Source organism: Mesoplodon densirostris, chromosome 6, assembly GCF_025265405.1.
Source record: "Mesoplodon densirostris isolate mMesDen1 chromosome 6, mMesDen1 primary haplotype, whole genome shotgun sequence".
In the NCBI taxonomy this organism is placed as follows: Eukaryota; Metazoa; Chordata; class Mammalia; order Artiodactyla; family Ziphiidae; genus Mesoplodon; species Mesoplodon densirostris.
Genome location: NC_082666.1, coordinates 123,525,127 through 123,547,253, shown reverse-complemented (window position 1 = coordinate 123,547,253; position 22,127 = coordinate 123,525,127). Strand labels below are relative to the sequence as shown.

The 22,127-nt window shown below is 42.7% G+C and overlaps 1 protein-coding gene across 2 annotated transcripts in view; it reads left to right on the top strand.

Moving 5' to 3' along the window:
• The window catches only part of ADRA1A (adrenoceptor alpha 1A), a 98,946-nt gene that overhangs the window by 1,181 nt on the left and 75,638 nt on the right, over positions 1–22,127 (top strand). For both annotated transcript variants that reach the window (XM_060102596.1, XM_060102594.1), the window contains exon 2: positions 417–1,958. In XM_060102596.1, the coding sequence (XP_059958579.1) occupies positions 1,076–1,958 (883 nt within the window). In that variant the 5' untranslated portion in view covers positions 417–1,075. The remainder of the gene's footprint in view (positions 1–416; positions 1,959–22,127) is intronic.

Here is a 22,127-nt window from a genome sequence, read left to right as displayed (position 1 = left end):
AGGTGACTGCGAAGCAACCTGTTCAAGTGGCAACCGGGTGGTAGATCCTCCGGGTTTCCACCGGCTTGGCTCGGCGCTGCAAGCCCGTCAGCCGCGCTTCTCGGGCTCTGGGATTTTAATTTCACTGCACGGCTGCTAGCAGTCCGGCCGCCGGGCGCTGCAGTTTAGGGGGTGTGTGCTTTGGATCTCGAACCCCGCGAGAGGCTGCGCGGCGGAGCGCGCCAGGGCAGATTCCCAGCGGCGGGGCACGGCTCGCGGTCCCCTCCCGCGCGCTCGCCTGCTGCAGCGCGAACCGCTTCGGGGTCGCAGAGTCGGCGGGACTCCCCGCCGCGTCCGACCGCCAGTCGAGGCAGGGCACAGCCTCGCTCCCCAGGGCGCCTGGCTCACACTCCGCATTTCTCTTTGCGCTCTTTCAGGAGGACGCTGGCAAACGACGCTCCGCAGCCGCCTCGGTCTTGGCAAACATTTCACATCCACGTCCCCCGGCCTGCGCTCCTAGAAGCTGGATCTACCATGAGTCCAGCCACACTGAGGGTAACTGCGGGTGGGGAGAAGCGCCCAGATGCCAACGGTCCCCGCCTTTGAGAGTCGACGGCAGACCCGTACGTGCCTGTGGTTTGTGGGAGAGACAGGCGCTGGATTTTTGAATTCCAAATTATGTGCGGAATGCTCAATCTTCACACCCGGACGGATCCGACAGTGCAGGAAAGGGGACTCGCGTAATTCTGGGACTGCATTTTGCATCGCGTCTCCTCGAGCTCCGCGCTGAGCCTCGCGTAGGGAGGGAGTTGGGGCCCCGGGCCAGCGTTGATGGTGCAGAGGGTCGGCGGGCAGCCCCGCGCGCCCATGGCCATGTTGCCTTTAATGCCCTGCCCCTTTGCGTGGCCTTCTGAGGGTTTCCAGAGCTGGCCCGGGTTGCTTCCCACCCGTACGCTCTCTCTTACCGCCAGACAACCTCAGCAGGCAAGGCTCCCCGGAGCAGAGACCTTTTGAGTCCCCGCTCCCTCTCTCCCACCTCCGCCCAGGCCCGGAGTGGCCCTCAACAGCCGGACCTCGCCCGGCCCCGGCTGGGACCATGGTGTTTCTCTCTGGAAATGCCTCGGACAGCTCCAACTGCACCCACCCGCCGCCACCGGTGAACATTTCCAAGGCCATCCTGCTCGGGGTGATCTTGGGGGGCCTCATCCTTTTCGGGGTACTGGGGAACATCCTCGTGATCCTTTCCGTGGCCTGCCACCGGCATCTGCACTCGGTCACTCACTACTACATCGTCAACCTGGCGGTGGCCGACCTTCTACTCACGTCCACGGTGCTGCCTTTCTCCGCAATCTTCGAGATCTTGGGCTACTGGGCCTTTGGCAGGGTCTTCTGCAATATCTGGGCGGCGGTGGACGTCCTGTGCTGCACTGCGTCCATCATGGGGCTCTGCATCATCTCCATCGACCGCTATATCGGCGTGAGCTACCCGCTGCGCTACCCCACCATCGTCACGCAGAAGAGGGGTCTCATGGCTCTGCTCTGCGTCTGGGCGCTCTCCCTGGTCATCTCCATCGGGCCTCTGTTCGGCTGGAGGCAGCCGGCTCCCGAGGACGAGACCATCTGCCAGATCAATGAGGAGCCGGGCTACGTGCTCTTCTCCGCGCTCGGCTCCTTCTACGTGCCGCTCACCATCATCCTGGTCATGTACTGCCGGGTCTACGTGGTGGCCAAGAGGGAGAGCCGGGGCCTCAAGTCCGGCCTCAAGACCGACAAGTCGGACTCGGAGCAGGTGACGCTCCGCATCCATCGCAAAAAGGTCCCGGTAGGAGGCAGCGGGGTGTCCAGCGCCAAGAACAAGACACACTTCTCCGTGAGACTCCTCAAGTTTTCCCGGGAGAAGAAAGCGGCCAAAACACTGGGCATCGTGGTCGGCTGCTTCGTCCTCTGCTGGCTGCCCTTTTTCTTAGTGATGCCCATTGGTAAGTCTTTACAGCACCTTAATTTAGGATTTAGGAGTCTTCACCCTCTTCCCATGATGGTACCCCAGACTCACAGTCACGGGTGGAAGAAAAAGGATCTGCATTTCAAACAGCAAAGCTAGGGAGGGCAGTTAGGAAAGGCTCCTACGTAGAAAAGTAAATTTTCATTCCCTTTCTGCTCCGGGTTTCATTTATATAACGTCCTAGGGCACTTTTTCAACTAATGCAGAGTGGCATCCTACCGAAGCAGGTTAATTGGTCTCCTTAATAAGAACGTCAAGTTTTCTTAATGCTTTAAAGCATGTGTTTAATTTAAATACATCCATCCTCGGATTTCAAGTCTCAGTCTCCACCAGGCACTTAGGCAGGGGCCATGGAATGCCACTTTCACCTCTGCTGCTGTGGACTGCAGATTCTTGTGTCCTAAGAGTAAGCACCATGCTTATTCTGAACAAACGTGTAATTTTATTATTAGATTAGATTATTAAGGGTTAGTTATAACGGTCTGCTTATGTTCTGTATCTGTGTTCATTTTGTTTTCTGGATTCAGTGTGGAAGAAAGCATGGTGAGCCACTGACAAGAAAAAAAAAAACGATATTATGTCCAAACCAATTTAACCTTTTAAGAATTCAACATAATGTTTCCAATAAGTAAATACATTCCGCTTTATTTTAATACCAAGTATTAAATAAAGCAAACACTACTCTTATCCAAAAATCATTCAGGAAGCTTCAGATGACACTGAAAATAATACAGTAATGTTACAAATCCAATTTTCTCAAACGCTAAGTTAGCTGTTGTCAAACTAATTAGTTCATTATAAATATCAGCAAGCTGATCCACTTGGAATCGTCGTCCATCTCTGGAAGGCCTTCCTGAGATCCAAAAATGGTTGTTTGCTATTTTTAGTTTGTGAGCTCAAATATAGACCCACACATTGGTTATCCACTAACTCTGACAAACAAAAAATTACAATAAAAAAATTAATAAAAGTCTGTTTCTGTACTTTAGAGCCAGTTTACATGGCATGTACTGAAAGTAATTTGCAACACTGTGTAGTAATAGCAGCTATTATTTTTTGAGGGCTAACTATGTTTCAGACATTGACAATTTTATATCATTAGTCCTCTCAATAACTCAGTGAGGTATGCATTATTATCCTGTAATCACAAGTCGGGGGAAGGGATTCTTTGGGTTCTAGAGCTTTGCTGTCTAACACCATAGCCACCAGCCCCAGGTGGCTATTTAATGTAAGTTAAAATTAAAGAAAATTAATATTCAGTCCCACCAGCCACATTTCAAGTGTTCAATAGCCACATGTGGCCAGTGGCTACTGTTTTGAACAGCAGAGATATAGAACATTTCCATCACTGCAGAAATTTCTACCCAGCATGGCTGCTTGAGAGGCCCTTCCAAGTCCACTCCCTGGTCTTTCATCATTATTGCTTTCTCTGCTCCTAGAATTATATCAGAGTTTTGAATTTATTTAAATAACACTCTTTACTTGAGCCACTGGCTGCTTACCTGCCTGTCTGCATACCATCCCTTCCTCCTGAAGTTTGCACATTTATTCATGCATCTATCTGTTCACTTGTCGAGTATTTATTAAGCACTTGTTCTAGACACTTAGGATGAACAAGGCAGAAGAATCCTTGCAGTAAGATGTTTGCAATCTTTGGGGGGAAATAGACAAAAACAAATAAATATATCTTAAGAAGTCAAGGACTAATAAGCAGTATTTTAAAAATGAACAGAATAAGAGGATAGAGTGATGCTCTATCTATCGATGTGGCGAAAAGTCTCTCTGAAGAGGTGATATTTGAGCAGAGACCTGACTGAATTGAGAAGCAAGCCTTGCAAAGTCTGGGAGGAAGAGCTTTCTGGGCAGAGGGAACAGCAAGTGCAGAGGTGGGAAGGAACCTGACCTATCTTTTAAGCCAAAGTAGAATTTGCATGTTATTCTAATTGTGATGGGAAGCCATCCAATCAAAGGGGCTTTAGCAGGTGAGTGGCTGGTCTTATATTTTTAAAGGATCATTCTGGCTTCTGGGAGGAGTGAGGGCTATTTTGGGGTGAGAGTGGAAACAGGGAAACCAGTTAGGAGGCTGTTGGAGATGTCAAGGAGAGAAAGGTGAGGATGCCCTGCACTCAGGTGAGACAGGTGGAGGTGATGTGAAGTGATCACATTTGGCACTTATTTCAAAGGTAGAGCTGACAAGTTTGGACGTGGGATATGAGAAAAGGAGAGGACTAGAGATAAGTCCCGGGTCTGGGGACCTAACAACCGGGTAAATAGTAGTGCGTTTTACTGAGATTGGAAAAACTAAAGGTCGTAAGGGGCTGGTGGGAGTGTGGAGTACAAGTGCTTATTTTGTACAGCCATGTTGAGAAGCGTCTATTAGATGTCTAAGTAGAGATGCCAAGTAGGCAGTTAGATACATGAATTTGGTGCTAAGAGGGGAAGCTGGGCTATGATATAAACTTGGGACACATCACCATACTTAAAGCCACAGAAATGGAAGGATCTGCAAGAGAGAAAGTCTGGAGAGAAAAGAGAGATAAGGACCGAGGCTTGGGGCATCCTGATATTTGAAGGTCGGGAAAAGGAGAACCAACCAGAAAAAGAAGTTGGGAAGGAGTGGCCAGGGAGGTAGGAGAGCCTGATGTCCCTGAAGCTGAATGGAAATGTTTCACCAAGGCAAGAGTCATGAGCTGTGTCACATGCAGCTGCTAGGCCAAGTCAGAGGAGGACGGGGAATCAACATTGGACTTGGCCATGTGGAGGTCCTTGGTGATATGAGGAGGTGCTTTGAGGATAGTAGTTTCTGTGGCGTGATGGAGACAAAAGCCTGATGGTGTGCTTTCTTGAGAGAATGAAAGATGATGTGGGGACAGTGAAAACAGGCAACTCTTTGGAAGGGTTTTGCTAGACAGTGGAGCAGGGAAATGCAGTGTAGCTAGAAGGATCTAGAGAGAATTTTCAAAGGTGGGAGACAGGATATCATATTTATATTCTGATGGAAATGAGGGAATAGAGAGATCCTGATGGTGTAGGCAAGGAAGGAGACCAGAGGGTTTAGAAATGACAGGGAAAGCAGGGTGTATGAGCACAGAGGCAGTAGGTATGAAGGGAGAAAGGTAAAGATCTCCTCCAAATATATGTATATCCTCAATGAAGTAAGGATCAAGATCATCTCAAAATTTGATGAATTTTATGTATTTTTAAAACTAAGTTATTTTTTCATTTCATAATGACCAAGAGAATAGAAAACATGCAAGTTTTTAAAAAGCAGGTGTTCCTCACTACCAAGCCAAAAACATTGTTGTGAGAGTTAAATTTTAGATGTGGGTAATGGTAATTGCTTGCACTTTGCTTTGCACATCAGGAGCAAATTGTAGTCAGACAGATAAAACTAGACATCAGCTTAATCCCTCTTTCTTCAGGTTCCCTTCTGTATCATTCTGCTCCTTCTTAAAAATAAATGAACCAAATATCTAAATGTATATGAAACTATCCTGTGATATCTATATTCCCTATCTTCAGTAAATTGAGTTGAGTTGAAAAGAAAAAAGTAAGAATCAAGATCATCACCTAAGAGTGAGGAAGGAATAGGAAATGAGGGAGGTTTGAGGAGCAAAAGAAGATGTGAAAGATTAATCTTTGAGATGAGGGAGTAAATAGATGATGGAAATTTAGGAGGTCCTGAGGATGTGTTTGAGACTTAGGGTCATAAATTTAAAGGAAGGCCAATCAAGAAGGCAGGATGCTGCTTTCTCACAGCTAAGAGGCTGAGGATGATAGGGAATGTTGCTGATGACTGACTGTGTCTAGGGACCCTGGTAAAGAAGGGGAGTGTGTTATAGCTGATTCACTTTGTTATACAGCAGAAACTAACACACATTGTAAAGAAATTATACGCCAATAAAGATGTTAAAAAAAGAAGAGGAGTGTGTGAAGGGACATAGGCTAGATCAGATTAGGGGTCATACAGAGTTAGATGGTGGAAAAAGTTCAGGTGATTGGGAAAAGATAGGTGATTGGGAGGTTGGGACTGCTGGTGGTGGCTTAGCTATCCAAGGAGATGAGCATGATAGACTGGGTCTTGAGGTTCTCCAGGGGAAGGGAGACTCTGGTCCAATCATGGCCTCCCTCTTGGATCTGCTGTCTTGGAGACCTGGTAATGTTGAAGTGAAGACGGGCACAAGATCACCGAACCCACCACATCTATGGTCCACGTTTTCTTCCTGACACTAAACTAGTAAGACACGATTGCTTCCAGGAGTTATGGCTGTATAATAAATTCCAGGCACTGCGTTAGACAAAAAATAATAATGACTAAAGCACATTCCCAGCCCTCAAGGACCTCACAATCTAGTTAAGGAGACAAATTGAAAAGATTATCACAAATCTGTGAAATTGGTCCCCAAAGTGGTATTACAAGTGCTGAGGAATATAACAATTAACTGTGTCTGGAGATCACTACAGAAGCTTCTAGAAGTATTGCAGTTGACTAAGCAGGGACTTGAAGACAGCACTACGTCTGCTGGGCCATCAGTGAGGTGTTATCTGTTTTTAGTAACTATCTTAAGTACATAGTTCATGCAAAATGTGAATAGAAGGATAAACATGCCATTATGTTATTATACACAAGGGACAGGAGCTCTTAAGTATAACAAGTAGTCTCTTGGGAAGAATAGCTTATCAGTTTGTGCTAGGCTACCAGAGAACAGTGGGACTGGAAACTAAACCCAGAGCAGGGGTGAGTGAGCGTAGTGTACAAAGCTGAGAGGTGAAGCACCCACCTGTGTAAGAACCAGACCAGGATAATCAGGTGACTGAGGACTTTCCATTTCATTGCTGAAGGTCCCTCTGGATTTATGAGAAGGTTCTGTCTCCTCCTGGACTCTACACTTCACTCTCTCCCCAGCTCCTCCCAACCAGGGCTGGGTTGGTTGCTGGATTGAATAGTGTGATTGCAGGTAGGAATCTGACTTGTCTGCTCTCAAGTGTAAGTCTTGCTAGTCTTGTTTTCTTTCTGCATCCTAAATGTTTGGTTGAAATTGAGAACCCCTTCGGGGGTGGTGGGGGGATCATGCTTCACATTGTTATCAGTCATTTACACCTTAGAGTGAATGTTTTTAAAAAACAAGTTTTGATCATGAAGCTAAATAAAGAGAATTTGAAGGTGTTAGCCTTCAACATATGAAAGAAGGAAGGATATAACTGTGCCACGAGGAAGCCTGGGCACCTGTCGTGTGTGCATCATCTTTGCTCATATCGTCCTTTTGTCTAGAGCCCAACAGTACCAAAGGCAGTGTGCTGGGTGGAAAAAGTGTTGACCTGAGATTTCAACCCAGGCTTTCTTTTTCATAAAATATGCCTAGCATAGCGCCTAACACAAAGCAAATGGCAATAAATGTTAATCTTATCTGAATTCATATGATTCACAGACCATCACTGACATATTTTTTTAATAAATTTGTTTATTTATTTTTGGCTGAGTTGGGTCTTCGTTGCTGCCCGCAGGCCTTCTCTAGTTGCGGCGAGCGGGGGCTACTCTTTGTTCCAGTGCGCGGGCTTCTCATTGCGGTGGCTTCTCTTGCTGTGGAGCACAGGCTCTAGGCGCAGGCTAGGTAGTTGCGGCTTGCAGGCTTTAGAGCGCAGACTCAGTAGTTGTGGCGCACAGGCTTAGTTGCTCCGTGGCATGTGGGATGTTCCTGGACCAGGGCTCTAACCTGTGTTCCCTGCATTGGCAGGCGGATTCTTAACCACCGTGCCACCAGGGAAGTCCCCACTGACATATGTTGATGCAGGAAGTTGCCATGAGGAGTGGATGCCCTTGGAGGTCTGAGAAAAAGAAAGCATCAGAAAGAAAGGGATGAAGGGGGGCCACATCTACTGAACATATGGTTATGTGTCAGAACTCTGGACACATTATCTGATTTAAATACAAAATAGGCATTCTTGTCAGACTGAGACATTGCTGTTATCTCTGAATGAAAGGAGACAGCGTTGGGCTGAGCTGTGGTTCAGGTGGACATCGACTATTTGAGAATTAGTTTAAAATAAAAAAGACAGCAGACAGCACATGGTAAGGAGGGAGAATAAGTTTTAAGATGGAGTGTTCGGGGAAAAGCTATACTGGCAAGGAGATTATCAGGTGGAAGCAGTGAGGCAGAGAATGATTCCTTCACTTAATCTGCAAAATTTCATTGAGTGTGTAGTATGTGCCAGGCAGCTAGAGAATCCCTGGAGATAAAGATGAACAAATCCCTGCCGGGACTTCCCTGGCGGGCCAGGGGTTAAGACGCTGAGCTCCCAATGCAGGGGACACTGGCTTGATCCCTGGTCAGGGAACTAGGATCCTGCATGCCGCTCCTTGGTGTGACCAAATAAATAAATAAACATTCATCTGCTTTACCCAGAGCATACATACAACACTCTCAGAATAAAAATAACAGCACAACCAGCAATATGATTACTGTAAACATTAAAAAAAAAATCCCTGCCTTAGTGGAGCTGAAAATCTGCACAATTAAATACATAGCAAAGTTTCAGATGGTGACGTGAAAAACAGCCAGGAAAAGGGGCGAGTACCTGTAATGACATAATGACCCTGACTCTTGTGCATGCCCGAGACTACTCGAGACTAGGTTGCTTGGCTGCAGGTACAAAAGATCGGGCCCCTGATATGTATGGAAAAGGTTGACTTCCGAGAGATAACGGTGTGGAGAGAATCGAAGAGCCACTGTGATTTTAACATGAGACCAGTTTTTCAGTTACTCTTGCTGTACCACCAGTCATCTCAAAACATAGTAACTTAAAGCAGCAGTCATGTTATGGCTTGTGACTCTGTGGGGCAGGGATGAGTCCAGGTCCAGTTCACTGGGCTGTCTGGCTGGATGTCAGAATCGGTGGCCGCTCGTCCTCCAGGGGTTGAGACTCGCTCTCCGGAAGTGTGGCAGTTCTCTCCAAGAGGGCAGGAGCTGCCAGGCTTCTGAAGAGAGAGGCCCAGACCGGGCCCAGTATCACTGCTCCCTCACTCTGCAGGAAAAGCAAGTCATGAGGCCAGGATACGTTCAAGGCGGGGAGAGAAATAGACTCACCTCCTGCTGGGGGAGCAGATCCATAACGGGATGAGGAGATTTTTGTGACCATCCTGCAGCACCTCTTCCTCACAAGCATATCAAATAGCATTTCTCTTTCATCCTCCAGTTATTTTTGGAGAACTCCCCATATGCTGGGCTTTACACAATGCACCGTGTAAACACCAGTCTGGGTGCTTGCCTTCCCGCAGGCTTCTAATCTCCACAGGGAAATAGACATTAATCAGATAACCACATAAAAAGTCCAGTGAAGATGATGGGGTGGTACCCTGGAAACCTACGCTGTGGATAAGGGTGACCCTGGGCAGGAGGGCGGAAAAGTCTTGCTAGGAAGGAGAGCTTGACGTTTGAGCTGAGATCTGTAGAATGAGGAACTCTTCATTGGCTAAAAGGAGGAGGGAAGGAACAGGATGGGTAAAAACTCTGATAGGACTGGCCTGATGCTTAATGAGGATTTTCCAGAAGGCCAGTGTGGCCAGAGATGAAAGGCTGATAGAAAACTAGTATCAAATGAAGCTGGACAAAAAAGAGATCTGACCAAATAAGCCTTTAAAGTCATATTATGCGTTTGTGTTTTTATCTGAAGAGGACCAGGAGCAGAGATGACATGATCAAGTCTATATTTTAAAGTATCAAAGGCTTAGTGAAAAGAAGACTGTGGATAGACCAGTTGGGAGACATTTACACAGGACAGTTGAGAGGTTTCCTGCCAAGTCGGATCCTTCTCACTCGTGATTGAAAATATTTATTTCTGTGAGCTGCCACATAGCTCTTGTACGCGTCTTCTGTCGTTGCCTCCCGAGCAGATTTACGAGAAATGCTTTCCCTGATCACAAATAGTCTGACCAGACTTGGCTTTAAGTTAATTGTGGCTCTTTTCCGCAAGACGAGTGTGTCAACAGAGATTTACCGTCATATTCAGAAGAATCTGCTGCAGGTTCAGAAAACGTCTACTATAAGTTCTAACAAAGCTTTGAACAATAGCCACCTCTTTCAAACCGGCTGCACGCTGGCAAGTCATTACATTGAAGGAGCCGATACTTAGTGACCTACGCATTGCTGTGTTTTGTTACTTCATAGTTTCAGGTTCAGATGCTAGGATGTTTTCCTGAGGCGTTTTCTTTGTGTGGCAGATTCACCGTCTTTTAGCCCTTCTACTTGGTTTTCTAACTGGACATTGACATAGTGGCTTCTCATTTTGAAACTGCTTGTTTCTTTACTATTTAAAAATTTCCCCCCATATTTTTATCAGTCGTTTGTATTTCGATTTTGGGATGTGAAATTGCTCCTCTGTGCTCTTTGGCCACATTTTATCAAGTCATTGACTTTCACTTATTTTCTTTTTGTAAGATTATTGTATACATTGAACATTAATCACTTATTACTGCATATCCTGGGTTGCCAGCTTTCTCATTGCTATATTCAGACATGCTGAGAAAATGTACCTTCTTTATTTTTCAAAAACTGATATGATCTTTTTCATGAACTCCAGCGGAGACACACACACACACACACACACACACACACACACACACTTTTAGTTGAATCCAATAAGTTCAGTCAAATCCAGTCACTTAAGCAGCGTCTTTATATACTCAGCCTCCCTTGGATAACTCAGCCTTTCAGGTTTGCCTGCTAAATTGTTAATCAGGGGCACACATAACCTCGTGGCTATTGGGGTCGGGGAGAGAGGAAATTGTCGGGCCCTCGGTTGACCTTTCATGGTGATTTTTAGTTTCCTTCACTGGGGACGTTGGGTTAGTCTAGTGACCGGTCCCCAGGCGCTAGTCCCCAGCCATCACGCAGCCGTCTTCCAATAAGTCTGAGGGTGCTCACCCATGGACCATTGACCCACCAGATGACTCACCCCCACTCAGTCCTTACTGTGACTACAGACACTCAAAGTTGATGTGTGTCTCCATTTGGCTCCTGGCTGGGTGACAATTGCTCTGTGACCATTAGCCAAGGAGTCACTTTATCCATAACAGCCCCCGTGATCACCTTTCACAAGCTTTTGAACCAAACCCTCAGCAATGTTTCATCCCTGTCTCAAGGTATGGAGAGCCCTGTGGGTTCCTTCCACACCCCTCCACACCACACCATCTCATTCCACACCCAAGCACACCACACCAAACAGGTGTGCCAACCTAGACTTACTCTCTGCCCACCCACACTGGCTGTCACTTTAATGGGTGCCAGAGCCCTCCTGTGTCCTCTCCCAGATGCCCAGAATGGAGAGTGGGGAAAATCACCTTCACTACCACCTTTATCTTCTTAAATGCCTCTGTGGTCCTTGTTGAGAGGGGAGCTCAGAACAAACACCAGGCTGCCTCTTTTCACTAACTCCTTCCCCACTTTTCCCCACAGTCCACCTGTGGAGGACAGATGTGGCAGGCTTTCCCTTCCTTTTTCTGGCTAAATGGGACCCTCCTCAGAACCATGTCTTCTTCCTCTCTGGGGGGCATCCATCTTCTATGGAACAGCAATGGCAAATGGATGCAGGCAGAGAGAGGGAGATAGGTTCACTAAAAAGGGAGTAAAGACCAGGAGTTTTAAACAATGTTATAATCTTTATACATATTCAGCAACTATTTTTCCCATTGGTTTTTTTTTTTGCATTTCATCCTTTTTGTGGCTTTTACAAATACATAGACATTTAAAATGTTTATGTAGTCACATATTTTAATCTGTTTCTTCATGGATTGTGCCTTCTCAGGGATGCTTGGAGAGATCTTCCCCCACGTAAGTCAGATAACCTCTATTTTCTTCTTGTTCTTTTAAAGCACCATTTGTCATCTACCTGGAATTTACTTTTGTATTTTGGTAGGTGATGTCTAACTGTATTTATGTAGAAAGGTTAACCAGATATTCTTAAAAGATTTATTGAATAATGTATCCTTTCCCATCTTTTCTGGAAAACTACGTTTGTTGTATTAGAGAGAATCCTGAATCTATTTTGGAACTCCCACTTCTGTTACATTTATCTATCTCTCTAATATTGGTGCTACATTATTTTAACTACTGTGGTTTCATAATACATTTTCATATTTTCTACGTTAAGGCCCCTGGATGAATATTCTTTTTTAAAAAATAAATTTATTTATTTTATTTTATTTTTGGCTGTGTTAGTTCTTCGTTGCTGCGTGTGGGCTTTCTCTAGTTGTGGTGAGCGGGGGCTACTCTTTGTTGTGGTGCGCGGGCTTCTCATTGTGGTGGCTTCTCTTGTTGCAGAGCAAGGGCTCTAGGTGCACGGGCTTCAGCAGTTGTGGCTCGCGGGCTCTAGAGCGCAGGCTCAGTAGTTGGGGTGCACGGGCTTAGTTGCTCTGTGGCATGTGGGATCCTCCCAGACCAGGACTCGAATCCATGTCCCCTGCATTGGCAGGCGGATTCTTAACCACTGTGCCACCCAGGGAAGCTCTGGATGAATATTCTTTTTCAAAATGATTTTGTCTGTCTTTGCACGTTCTTCCAGGAAAAGTCTGGACTCATTTTGTCAAGTTACATCTCTTACCCCCACCAACACCAACACACACACACACATACACACACACGCACTCACACACACACACACACAAATCCTGTCACATGTTAATCATAATTTTTAGTACGTATAGACTAATTTGAAAGGAGACATCTTTATCACATTGAGACCTCCTGTTAAGAAATATGACATATGTAAATCAACTCTACTTCAATAAAAATATATGACATGTTTCTCCATTTACTTCCCAAACTACTTTCGGACTATTGTTTAAACTTTACTTTTTTTTTTTTTTTTTTTTGTGGGCCTCTCACTGTTGTGGCCTCTCCCATTGCGGAGCAACAGGCTCTGGACGCGCAGGCTCAGCAGCCACGGCTCACGGGCCCAGCCGCTCCGCGGCATGTGGGATCCTCCCAGACCGGGGCACGAACCCATGTCCCCTGCATAGGCAGGCAGACTCTCAACCACTGCGACACCAGGGAAGCGCTAAACTTTACTTTTAATCACACTTGCTATCATGTCCTAGAAAAATGATTGTTACAGTGAAGTCAGGAAATGCTGCTTTGGTATTTCAATGTTAGATACAACACGTTGGTTTTTAGATCAGTACCCTTCATCATGTCAAGGACGTATCTTTCTATAGTTTATAGAATAATTTTATCAAAAACGAATTTTTATCAAATGCTGCTTTTAAAATATGCATCAATATAATATTTTTCATTGATACTGATTTGATAAATTTTATTTCCTAATATTAACCTATCCATATATTCTTGGATTAAATTCTATCTGATCAGTGACATTATTCTTTTTTATGTTACTGCATTATACTAAGTATTTTATTTCTGGTTTGCATCTATATTTCTATGTGAAATGAGTATATCATTTTATTTTACAGTGTGTTTTTGTTGCATGTTGGTTTTGAGTTTATATTAACTTTATAAAACGAATTGTGACACTCTCCATTTTTTTTCTACCATCTGTAACCATTTAAATAGCATAAGAATTATGTGTTCCTTGAAGGTTTGAAAGAACTTGCCCATAAAACATTTGGGCACAGCTCCTTTTATGGATGCAGCTCTAGGAGACTGGTTTCTATTTCTTCCATGGATAGTGGTCTATTCTGATTGTCAGATTTGATAATCTTTGTTTTCTTATTTTCTATTTTCCTTCTCATTGAGATTTAACATTTTAGCACAGAATTCTACATGAAACTCTGTTATTTTTCATTTCTTTTCTATCTTTCTCATTTCCCACATCATATACTTGTGTTTTGCTGCTTTTTGTCTTCACTGAGATATCTTGAAAGATTGTCTATTTCATTAATTTTTTCAAAGAACCCATGTCCTAGAGTTATTAATCACTTTGCTCTGTTTTCCAGTGCACTAATTTAATCTCTAGAAAGTTATTTTTCTGGTTATATTTTGTTCTTTTATATTAACTTGAGGAAAATGTTTGGTTCACATACTTTAATTTATTCCTGTCTAAGATTAAAAACAACCAAAGTTGTACATTTTCCTCCAAGCAGACTTGAATTCCTTACTTTATGTTTCGCTAGGCAGTACTCTCATCCAGTTTTTCTGTTTTTCCTCTTTTAGTAGTAGCGCCTTAGTCCTATGTGGACAGAAGAGGATTCATTGTATTATTGTTGTTTGTTAATTTAAAAAATAATTGGTGTTTTTAAAAATTAATTTTGAATTTACTGTACAGTGGTCAGAGAATGTGAATCCAATAATTTCTAGCTTATAAAATGAATTGAGGTTTTTTTAATGACTTGATATATGATCAATAATTAACACATTTAATAGATTTAATGTTTGAAAGATATATATTAATTAAACGTTAACAGGGATGTTTTTAAGATCATCTTTATCCAGTATTCATTATCTTTACCTTTATCCCTGATCTACTTTATTTGTTACATATTGAGAGAGGTATGGTAAACCTTCCTACTGGGAATAATTCTTCCAATTATTTCTTATATTTTTAACAGGTTTTACTTTATACATGTTGATGCGGATGCATGATACTTAAGAGATTAAGTCAATAATACCTTCATTTAAAGTATTATTTAGATTTATTTATTTATTTAATAGACTTTTTGTCCTATTTATTTTTCCTTGATATGTACATTTTTGGAAATTAATATTGCAATCTCTAATATATTTTTGTTTGCATTTACCAACATACTTCTGCCCGTCTTTTTATTTATTTATTTATTTATTTATTTTATTTATTTGTTTTTGGCTGTGTTGGGTCTTCGTTGCTGTGCATGGGCCTTCTCTAATTGCAGTGAGCAGGGGCTACTCTTCGTTGTGGTGTGCAGGCTTCTCGTTGTGGTGGCTTCTCTTGTTGTGGAGCATGGGCTCTAGGCACGCGGGCTTCAGTAGTTGCAGCACGCGGGCTAAGTAGTTGTGGCTCATAAGCTCTAGAGCGCAGGCTCAGTAGTTGTGGCACATGAGCTTAGCTGCTCCGTGGCATGTGGGATCTTCCCAAACCGAGACTCGAACCCGTGTCCCCTGCATTGGCAGGCGGATTCTCAACCACTGCACCACCCAGGAAGCCCCTGCCCGTCTTTTTATACATCAGCTTGTGTAACTTGCATCAAATGGATTTTTCAGTGTCTACGTGTCTTATCTGGGTATTTGTCTCTTAGTAAAAATATAATTTCCACTGATTGTAACAGATATATTTGGGTTGATTTTTGTCTCCTGGTTTTATGTTTCCTTCCTTTTCTTTGTTTTCTGTCTCTTGCAAACTGGACCATTTTATTCTTTGCTTTTTAAATTCTGCAGTATTTTGTAAAGGTGGTCTCCTATTTTTAATTCTACTAGAGATTATCTTTGAGCTTTTCAAAAGCATTTTTTAAACCTTTGTTTCTCTCTTAAACAACCATCCCTATCACCCACTTTTGCCCACATAAGGGAGGAAGTTTATCACACTCTTATTTTCCCTTCCTCCAGAAACCTACATCTTTTGGTTAATAAACTTTTGTGTTTTAAATGTCGGTTACTGCTATTAAATGTTTATATTTCCTATCCTGTCTTTTGTATCTTTCTGTAATTTAGTTTAGTAATACAAATAGCCTTCTGATTATATACTATGATTTACTCATTCATGAGCTCTGGATTTTGCTTTATCTACCATGTGAAATAGGGACCAGCACACTATGGCCTGTTTTTGTAAATAAAGTTCTATTGGAACACAGCCATAAAGATTTGCTTACAAATCATCCATGGCTGCTTCCATGCTACAGTGGCCGAGTTGAGTAGTTGCTGCAGAGACTGCATGGCCCACAAGGTTTAAAATATTTGCTATTATATTAGAGTATAATACCAAGTAAATTTTGACCAATAACAACATAAGCCAAACACATTTTTTAAGCCCATATATGCCTGAGCCTAAATACATGAAAGACAACTTCTCTGAGTATAGAACTCGAGTTATATTTTTCTTTAATTTCAAACTACTGTTGTTGTTACTCTTCTGTCTCTTGGTATTTAGTGCTTTATAAATGACTTGAGGCCAACTTGATTATTGTTTTCCTTTTCTCATGTATACTCTTTATTTATGTGTTTATTTTTTACCAAGATGTTTATAGAATTTTTTCCCAATCAAATTTAAAAATGTCCCCTGGACATTTCTGGTTGTGGGGTAACTTTTTCATTGTGATTGCCTGGAACCCCATGCACATTTTTCTTTTTTGTCCTGAAGCTAAAGATAGCATCCTTCGGTGATCACTTCATCTGCTTCACTCTTTCTCTTGGAATTCATATTAGATCTATTTTGGATCTCCTGTACCTGCCCCCTTTTTCTCTTGCTCTTTTAGTCACATTAGTCATCTTCTTGCTATTTTCCTCTGACTTCCAAGTTTCTCATGTTTCTCCAGTGTGTGTTCTATTTTACCTAGTTAGCCTTCGTAGCTACCTCCACCACCTTTGCTCCAGTCCACTCCATTTTATTGGCATATTGTTCCATCTTCATTATCGCCTACACTGAATTTGTAGCTCCTTAAGTTACATTTCAATACAACATAGAGATTTTCTTCCATATCACTGTTTTAAAAATGGAGTTTTATTATTTATTTATTTATTTAGTTGCACCGGGTCTTAGTTGCAGCATGTGGGCTCCTTAGTTGCAGCTCACCAGCTCTTTAGTTGTGGCATGCATGTGGGATCCAGTTCCCTAACCAGGGATTGAACCCAGGCCCCCTGCATTGGGAGCATGGAGTCTTATCCACTGCGCCACCAGAGAAGTCCCAAAATGGAGTTTTATATTTGAGGATCTCAGATTCCTCAGATCGATCTCATCTCCTGAACAGCTGAATCTTTTCATGGGAACAGTAATTCTTCTCTTTTTGCTCAACCTCACCGAAGGTGACATAGGGATAAAATTTGAAATGGGTTCTGTTTGGAACTGGTTGGGTCCTGGTTCAAATCTTTCAGACCCATATTAAGGGGAGAAGGAAGAAATTGTCTTTGTTGTAGTTTATATTTGCCAGAGTATACCGATCTGTTCATCCGGAGTGAGCAGAGAGGAGGTAGAAAGACAAAGGTTCACTGTTGCACAGCAGAAGAGTCCTTGCCCTGTTTGGCTGACACAGTGGGTGCAGTGATCTCTCCTCCAGGTGGGATGACCGGCCCCCTGGGATCCACGTCCCGAAGAGCCTCCCTTTACTTGTTTGCTGGTCTTGATGGGAAACCCGAGGGATTTCCCACCCTGTGTGGACCTCAGCATCAGTACTCTCCTCAGACACTCGAGTGCAGTTATGATTTGTCTTTGAAAAGCTACCCCTGAGTCTGCCTGTATCTCTAGCATCTGCTATTCCCAGCCCCTGGGGGTGTCACCTGGCAGCAGTTGGGAGCCGTCTTCCCTTCACCCCTTTTCTTGAGGTAAACTGAGGACTCATTAGTCCTTCATTCAGGCTGGTGGTGATGGAATTATAGTTTCCAGAAATCTCTCAGAGGTTCTAGCTTGAGGATATAGCCCTTCCCTAGTATTGTTTAGTAGTGATGTAAAATTTCACCTATATGTGTATTCTTTTAGATTTATTAAAAATGTAGAAAAGGGATGAGGAAGTGCAGCTTGATCCACACATCACTGCCTCAGCCCTGCCATCTTTTCAGGTTGATATCAAAATGTGAAGCAGAAATGAGAATAGCCTGACATGTGATCATTTCCTGTGGTTTCATGGAAGCTTGTGGTTCAAGACAAAGCAACCAGAGGGAGATACCTATGGAGTCAGATGGGGCAGAGACTGTGTAGGTAAGCAGGCTGAACTTTCTCTTGATCACAAGTGGATGAGATGAAATCATGTGAAGAGCTTAACAAGTCTTCTTCTAGGATAAAGAAATGAAGGAGTTTACGTATGGGACGTGAGGGGTGGTTGCCCTAGTCAGTTCAAGCTGCTGTAACAGAACACCACAGGCAAGATGTCTTAAACAACAAATATTTATTTCTTACAGTTTCAGGGCTGGGAAGTTTCGAGGTCAGGGTGCAGCATGGTCAGGTTCTCGTGAGGACCCTCTTCCTGGTTTACAGACGGCTAGCTTCTCCCTCTGTCCTCACACCGCAGAGAGCGAATCAGCTCCGGTCCCTTTATCTCCTTATAAGAACACGGATCCCATCATGGGGACTCCACCCTTGTGACCTCATCCAAACCTACTTACCTCCCAAATTGGAGGCTCTGCCTCCAATACCATCACAGTGAGGGGTAAGGCTCCAACAGATGAATGTGGGGTGGGGGACACAAGCATTCAGTCCATAGCAGTGGTGCTTGCAGTCCGCTTTTTGCATCTAATTTAATTCCTAGAAAAAGCCTGTAAGATAGAAATCGCCAGGCTCATGTAGAGAAGTGGAAACCAAGGCACAAGGAGGAGGAAATGACATCTTGATGGAGCCACCTGGCTGTTCTCCCTGGAACAGAGGATAGTGCTCTGGCCATGAGTTAAAAGCCCTGGGTTCCAGCTCCTCATCTGTAGAAAAAGGGGCTTGCATGGGACCAGTAGATTTCCAGCTTCTCAGCTTCACAATTCCTTGTTCCAATGATATCCTACTCAGAAGCTCAAGGTACGAAATGGATGAAAGTGGTGCTGCACCCATGGAAGCGGCCAGGGAACCCTGAGTCCTGGACACTGAGTCCTCGCCTTCCCACTGGCAGTGGCCGCTGGGGGCGTCTGGAGCACAGGTTGCTCTCTGTAATAGTATCTGATTCCAGACTCACTCAGTAAAGGGTATCAGAAGAAGTTCGGTTTGCATTTTCAAAGGAGAAGGAGGGAAAGTTGACAAAGGGCACATCGGCTGTCATTGTTCTGGAATGCTGGCAGAGCCGTAGTCTTTGCCCAAAAAGGGTTTGAAAAGGGAACATTGCACACTAACTTTATTTTTTTGTGTACTCTCCGCATTTAGCTTATCGCTGGGGCATTTAGTTGCCAGTGAGAAACCTGCTGTTTACAAATTGGTCATGTAGTTTGATCCCATATGATGCGAAATGTTTTTGAAGGTTACCTGCCATCTGCAATCATTTGCTTTGTAAAATGATTTTGCTGTCATCAAGAGATAACTAAAAGACAATCTCAGAAATGGATATTTTTTTTTAAGGAAACTCTAGGAGAGGGTGAGCTCCCAGAATAACAAACCGTTCCTAAAGAATTCACAGCAGGAGTTCTCAACCAGGGGCGATTTTGACTCCCAGGGTGCATTTGGCAATGTGTGCAGACATTTTTGGTTGCCACGATGTCACAGTTGAGGTGAGAGGTGCTATTGGCATCTACTGGATAGAAGTCAGGGATACTGCTAAACATGCTGCAATGTGCAGGATGGTCCCACAAAAAGAATTATCCAGCCCCAAATGACAACATTGCCAAGACTGATAAGCCATAGTTTATATTAAAGGAATTCCTAAAATCAATCAAAATCTTTAGAAACACCACGTTCAAAGCAAAAGAAATAAAAAACAATTCTGATTATGATTCAGACTTTTTTTTTTTAAACTGTGTTTTCAATATCTTGGCTAGTGATTCAAAAAAAAAAAAAACAAACAAACAAAAACAGTCTCCAGATGCCTCAAGGTCCCTAAAAAAGTAATAGTTGTCTACTCACTATTTTTTTATTTTGGTAAAATTTACCATTTTAACCATTTTATAGCATACAATTCAGTAGCACTTAGTACATTAACAGTGTTGTGCAATCATCACCACTATCTACTTCCAAAACATTTTCTTTACCCCAAAATGAAACTCCGTTCCCTTTAAAAGTCGCTCTCCATTTCCCCCATCCCAAGCCCCCGGCAACCATCAATCTGCTTTTGTCTGTATAGATTTGCCTATTCCCGATAGTACATATAAATGGAATCATACACTGTGTGGCCTTTTGTGTCTGGCTTCTTTCACTTAGCATAATGTTTTCAAGCCTCATCCCTGTGTGGCATGTATCAGTACTGTATTCTTTTCCATAACTGAATATCATTATATGGATATACCATGTTTTATTTATCCTTTCATCAGTTGAGGGACATTTGAGTTGTTTCTACCTTTTAGCTATTGTGAATAGCACTGCTATAAATATTCAGGTAAAATTTTTGCTTGAATACCCGTTTTTAGTTTCTTTCAGTCTATACCTAGGAGTGGAATTGTTGGGTCATATTGTCCTACTATGTTTAACTTATTGAGGAGCCAACAAACTGTTTTTCACAGCAGCTACCCCAGTTCACATACCTACCAGCAATGTATGAGGGTTCCAATTTCTCCATATCCTCACCAATACTTATTTTCCTTTCATCTTTTAATTATAACTATCCTACTGGACATAAAGTAGTATCTGTTTTGGTTTTGAATTGCGTTTCAGTGATGACTACAGAAGTTGAACATCTTTTCATGTGGTTGTTGGCCATTTGTGTATCTTCTTTGGTGTAATGTCTATTCAAGTCCTTTGCCCATTTTTAAATTAGGTTGATTGTCTTTTTTGTTGTTGAGTTGTAGGAGTTCTTTATATATTTAGGGTACTAGAACCTTATGAGATATATGACTTGCAAATACTTTTCTCTCATTCTGTGGATTGTCCTTTCACTTTCTTGATAGTGTCCTTTGATGCACAAATGTCTAATTTTTATGAAGTCCAATTTACCTAATTTTCCTTTTGTTGCTTGTGTTTTTGGTGCTATATCTAAGAAATCATTGCCTGATCTAGGTCACAAAGACTTATCCCTATCCTTTCTCCTAAGAGTTTTTAGTTTTAGCTCTAACTGTTAGGCCTTTGATCCATTTTGAATTAATTTTTATGTGTGCTGTGAGGTAAGGTTCCAACTTCATTCTTTTGCATGTGGAAATCCAGTTGTTCAAGCACCACTTGTTGAAGAGACTATCTTTTCCTTCACTGAGTGATCTTGGCATTCTTGTAGAAATTCAATTGACTATAGATATATGGGTCACTTCTGGACTTTCTTTTCCATATTCCATATGTCTATATTACTGTCTTATGCCAGTACCACACTGTTTTGATTACTGTAGCTTTGTAGTAGTTTTGAGATTGCTACCCAGTATTTTTACATTTCCTAAAGCTTGATGGAAGCTTTAAAAAATATTACCTCTTTTTAAAAAAATATTAATGCTACATAAAATAGTGCATGATTCCTTTGGAATTCCTAAATTCAAAAATTCTAAAGATGGAAAGTTCTAGATTACTAATTTGGAGCTAATGAGAACTCATTTAGCAGTGAACCTAACCTGAACTCACATGAATCTGTACATTCTATGAGATCTATGAGAATATAGATTTCAGAATATAGAGATTATAGAATATAAAATCTATATTTTAAATAAATTTTATATAATATTTATATTTTATCTAGGTTTTTTAATTCACACATCAAGTTGCAAAAAGATGCATGTGTTTGATTGTGGGGTACCCCTGCCTCTCTGATGGTATTATTCAATGTATAGTATGTGATCTGTATTACTTTTATAAAATCTGAAACATCCTGGGTTCCAAAACATATCTGGCTCCAAAAGAAAAGGAATGGTGGACGTGTGTCATTCTATTAGGGCAATACTGGTTATCTCATGATGCTCAAAACTCTGACGATTTTCTATCTTTGAGTGGAAAAACAGGAGGAGAAACAATCACAATGTGTTTTCTGTAACTAACATCTATGGCAAAATGATCTGTGTTAGTCAATGTTTACCTACTCTATCTCACATAAAAATTTTCAAAACACAGGTTCTGTTGGGAAAAATAAGAAAGTGACCCTTGGTAGTCAAAAAAGTTTGGAGTGGTTTTTCTGAGCTTCTTTTTATGCAGCAAGAGAAACTGAAAAGGAAAGCTCTGTCATGAATTCAAGGTCCTGCTTAGGTCCTGTGGGTGGCAAACCAAAGGAAGGTTTCTCCTGATGTCTTGTCTGGCTCCTGTGTGGGGACTGCTCCTTTCCCTTTTATAGTTCTGCTCTGTATCGTCGCTCCTGAGAGGCAGCAGATCTGCCCAGATACCCCCTCACCTCATCATGGGCTATTTGTGTTTCTGGATTATTCTCCTCCTTTGGACTAGTTTACAGAGTCTGGAATTTTTCACTTTTATGAGGTTTTTT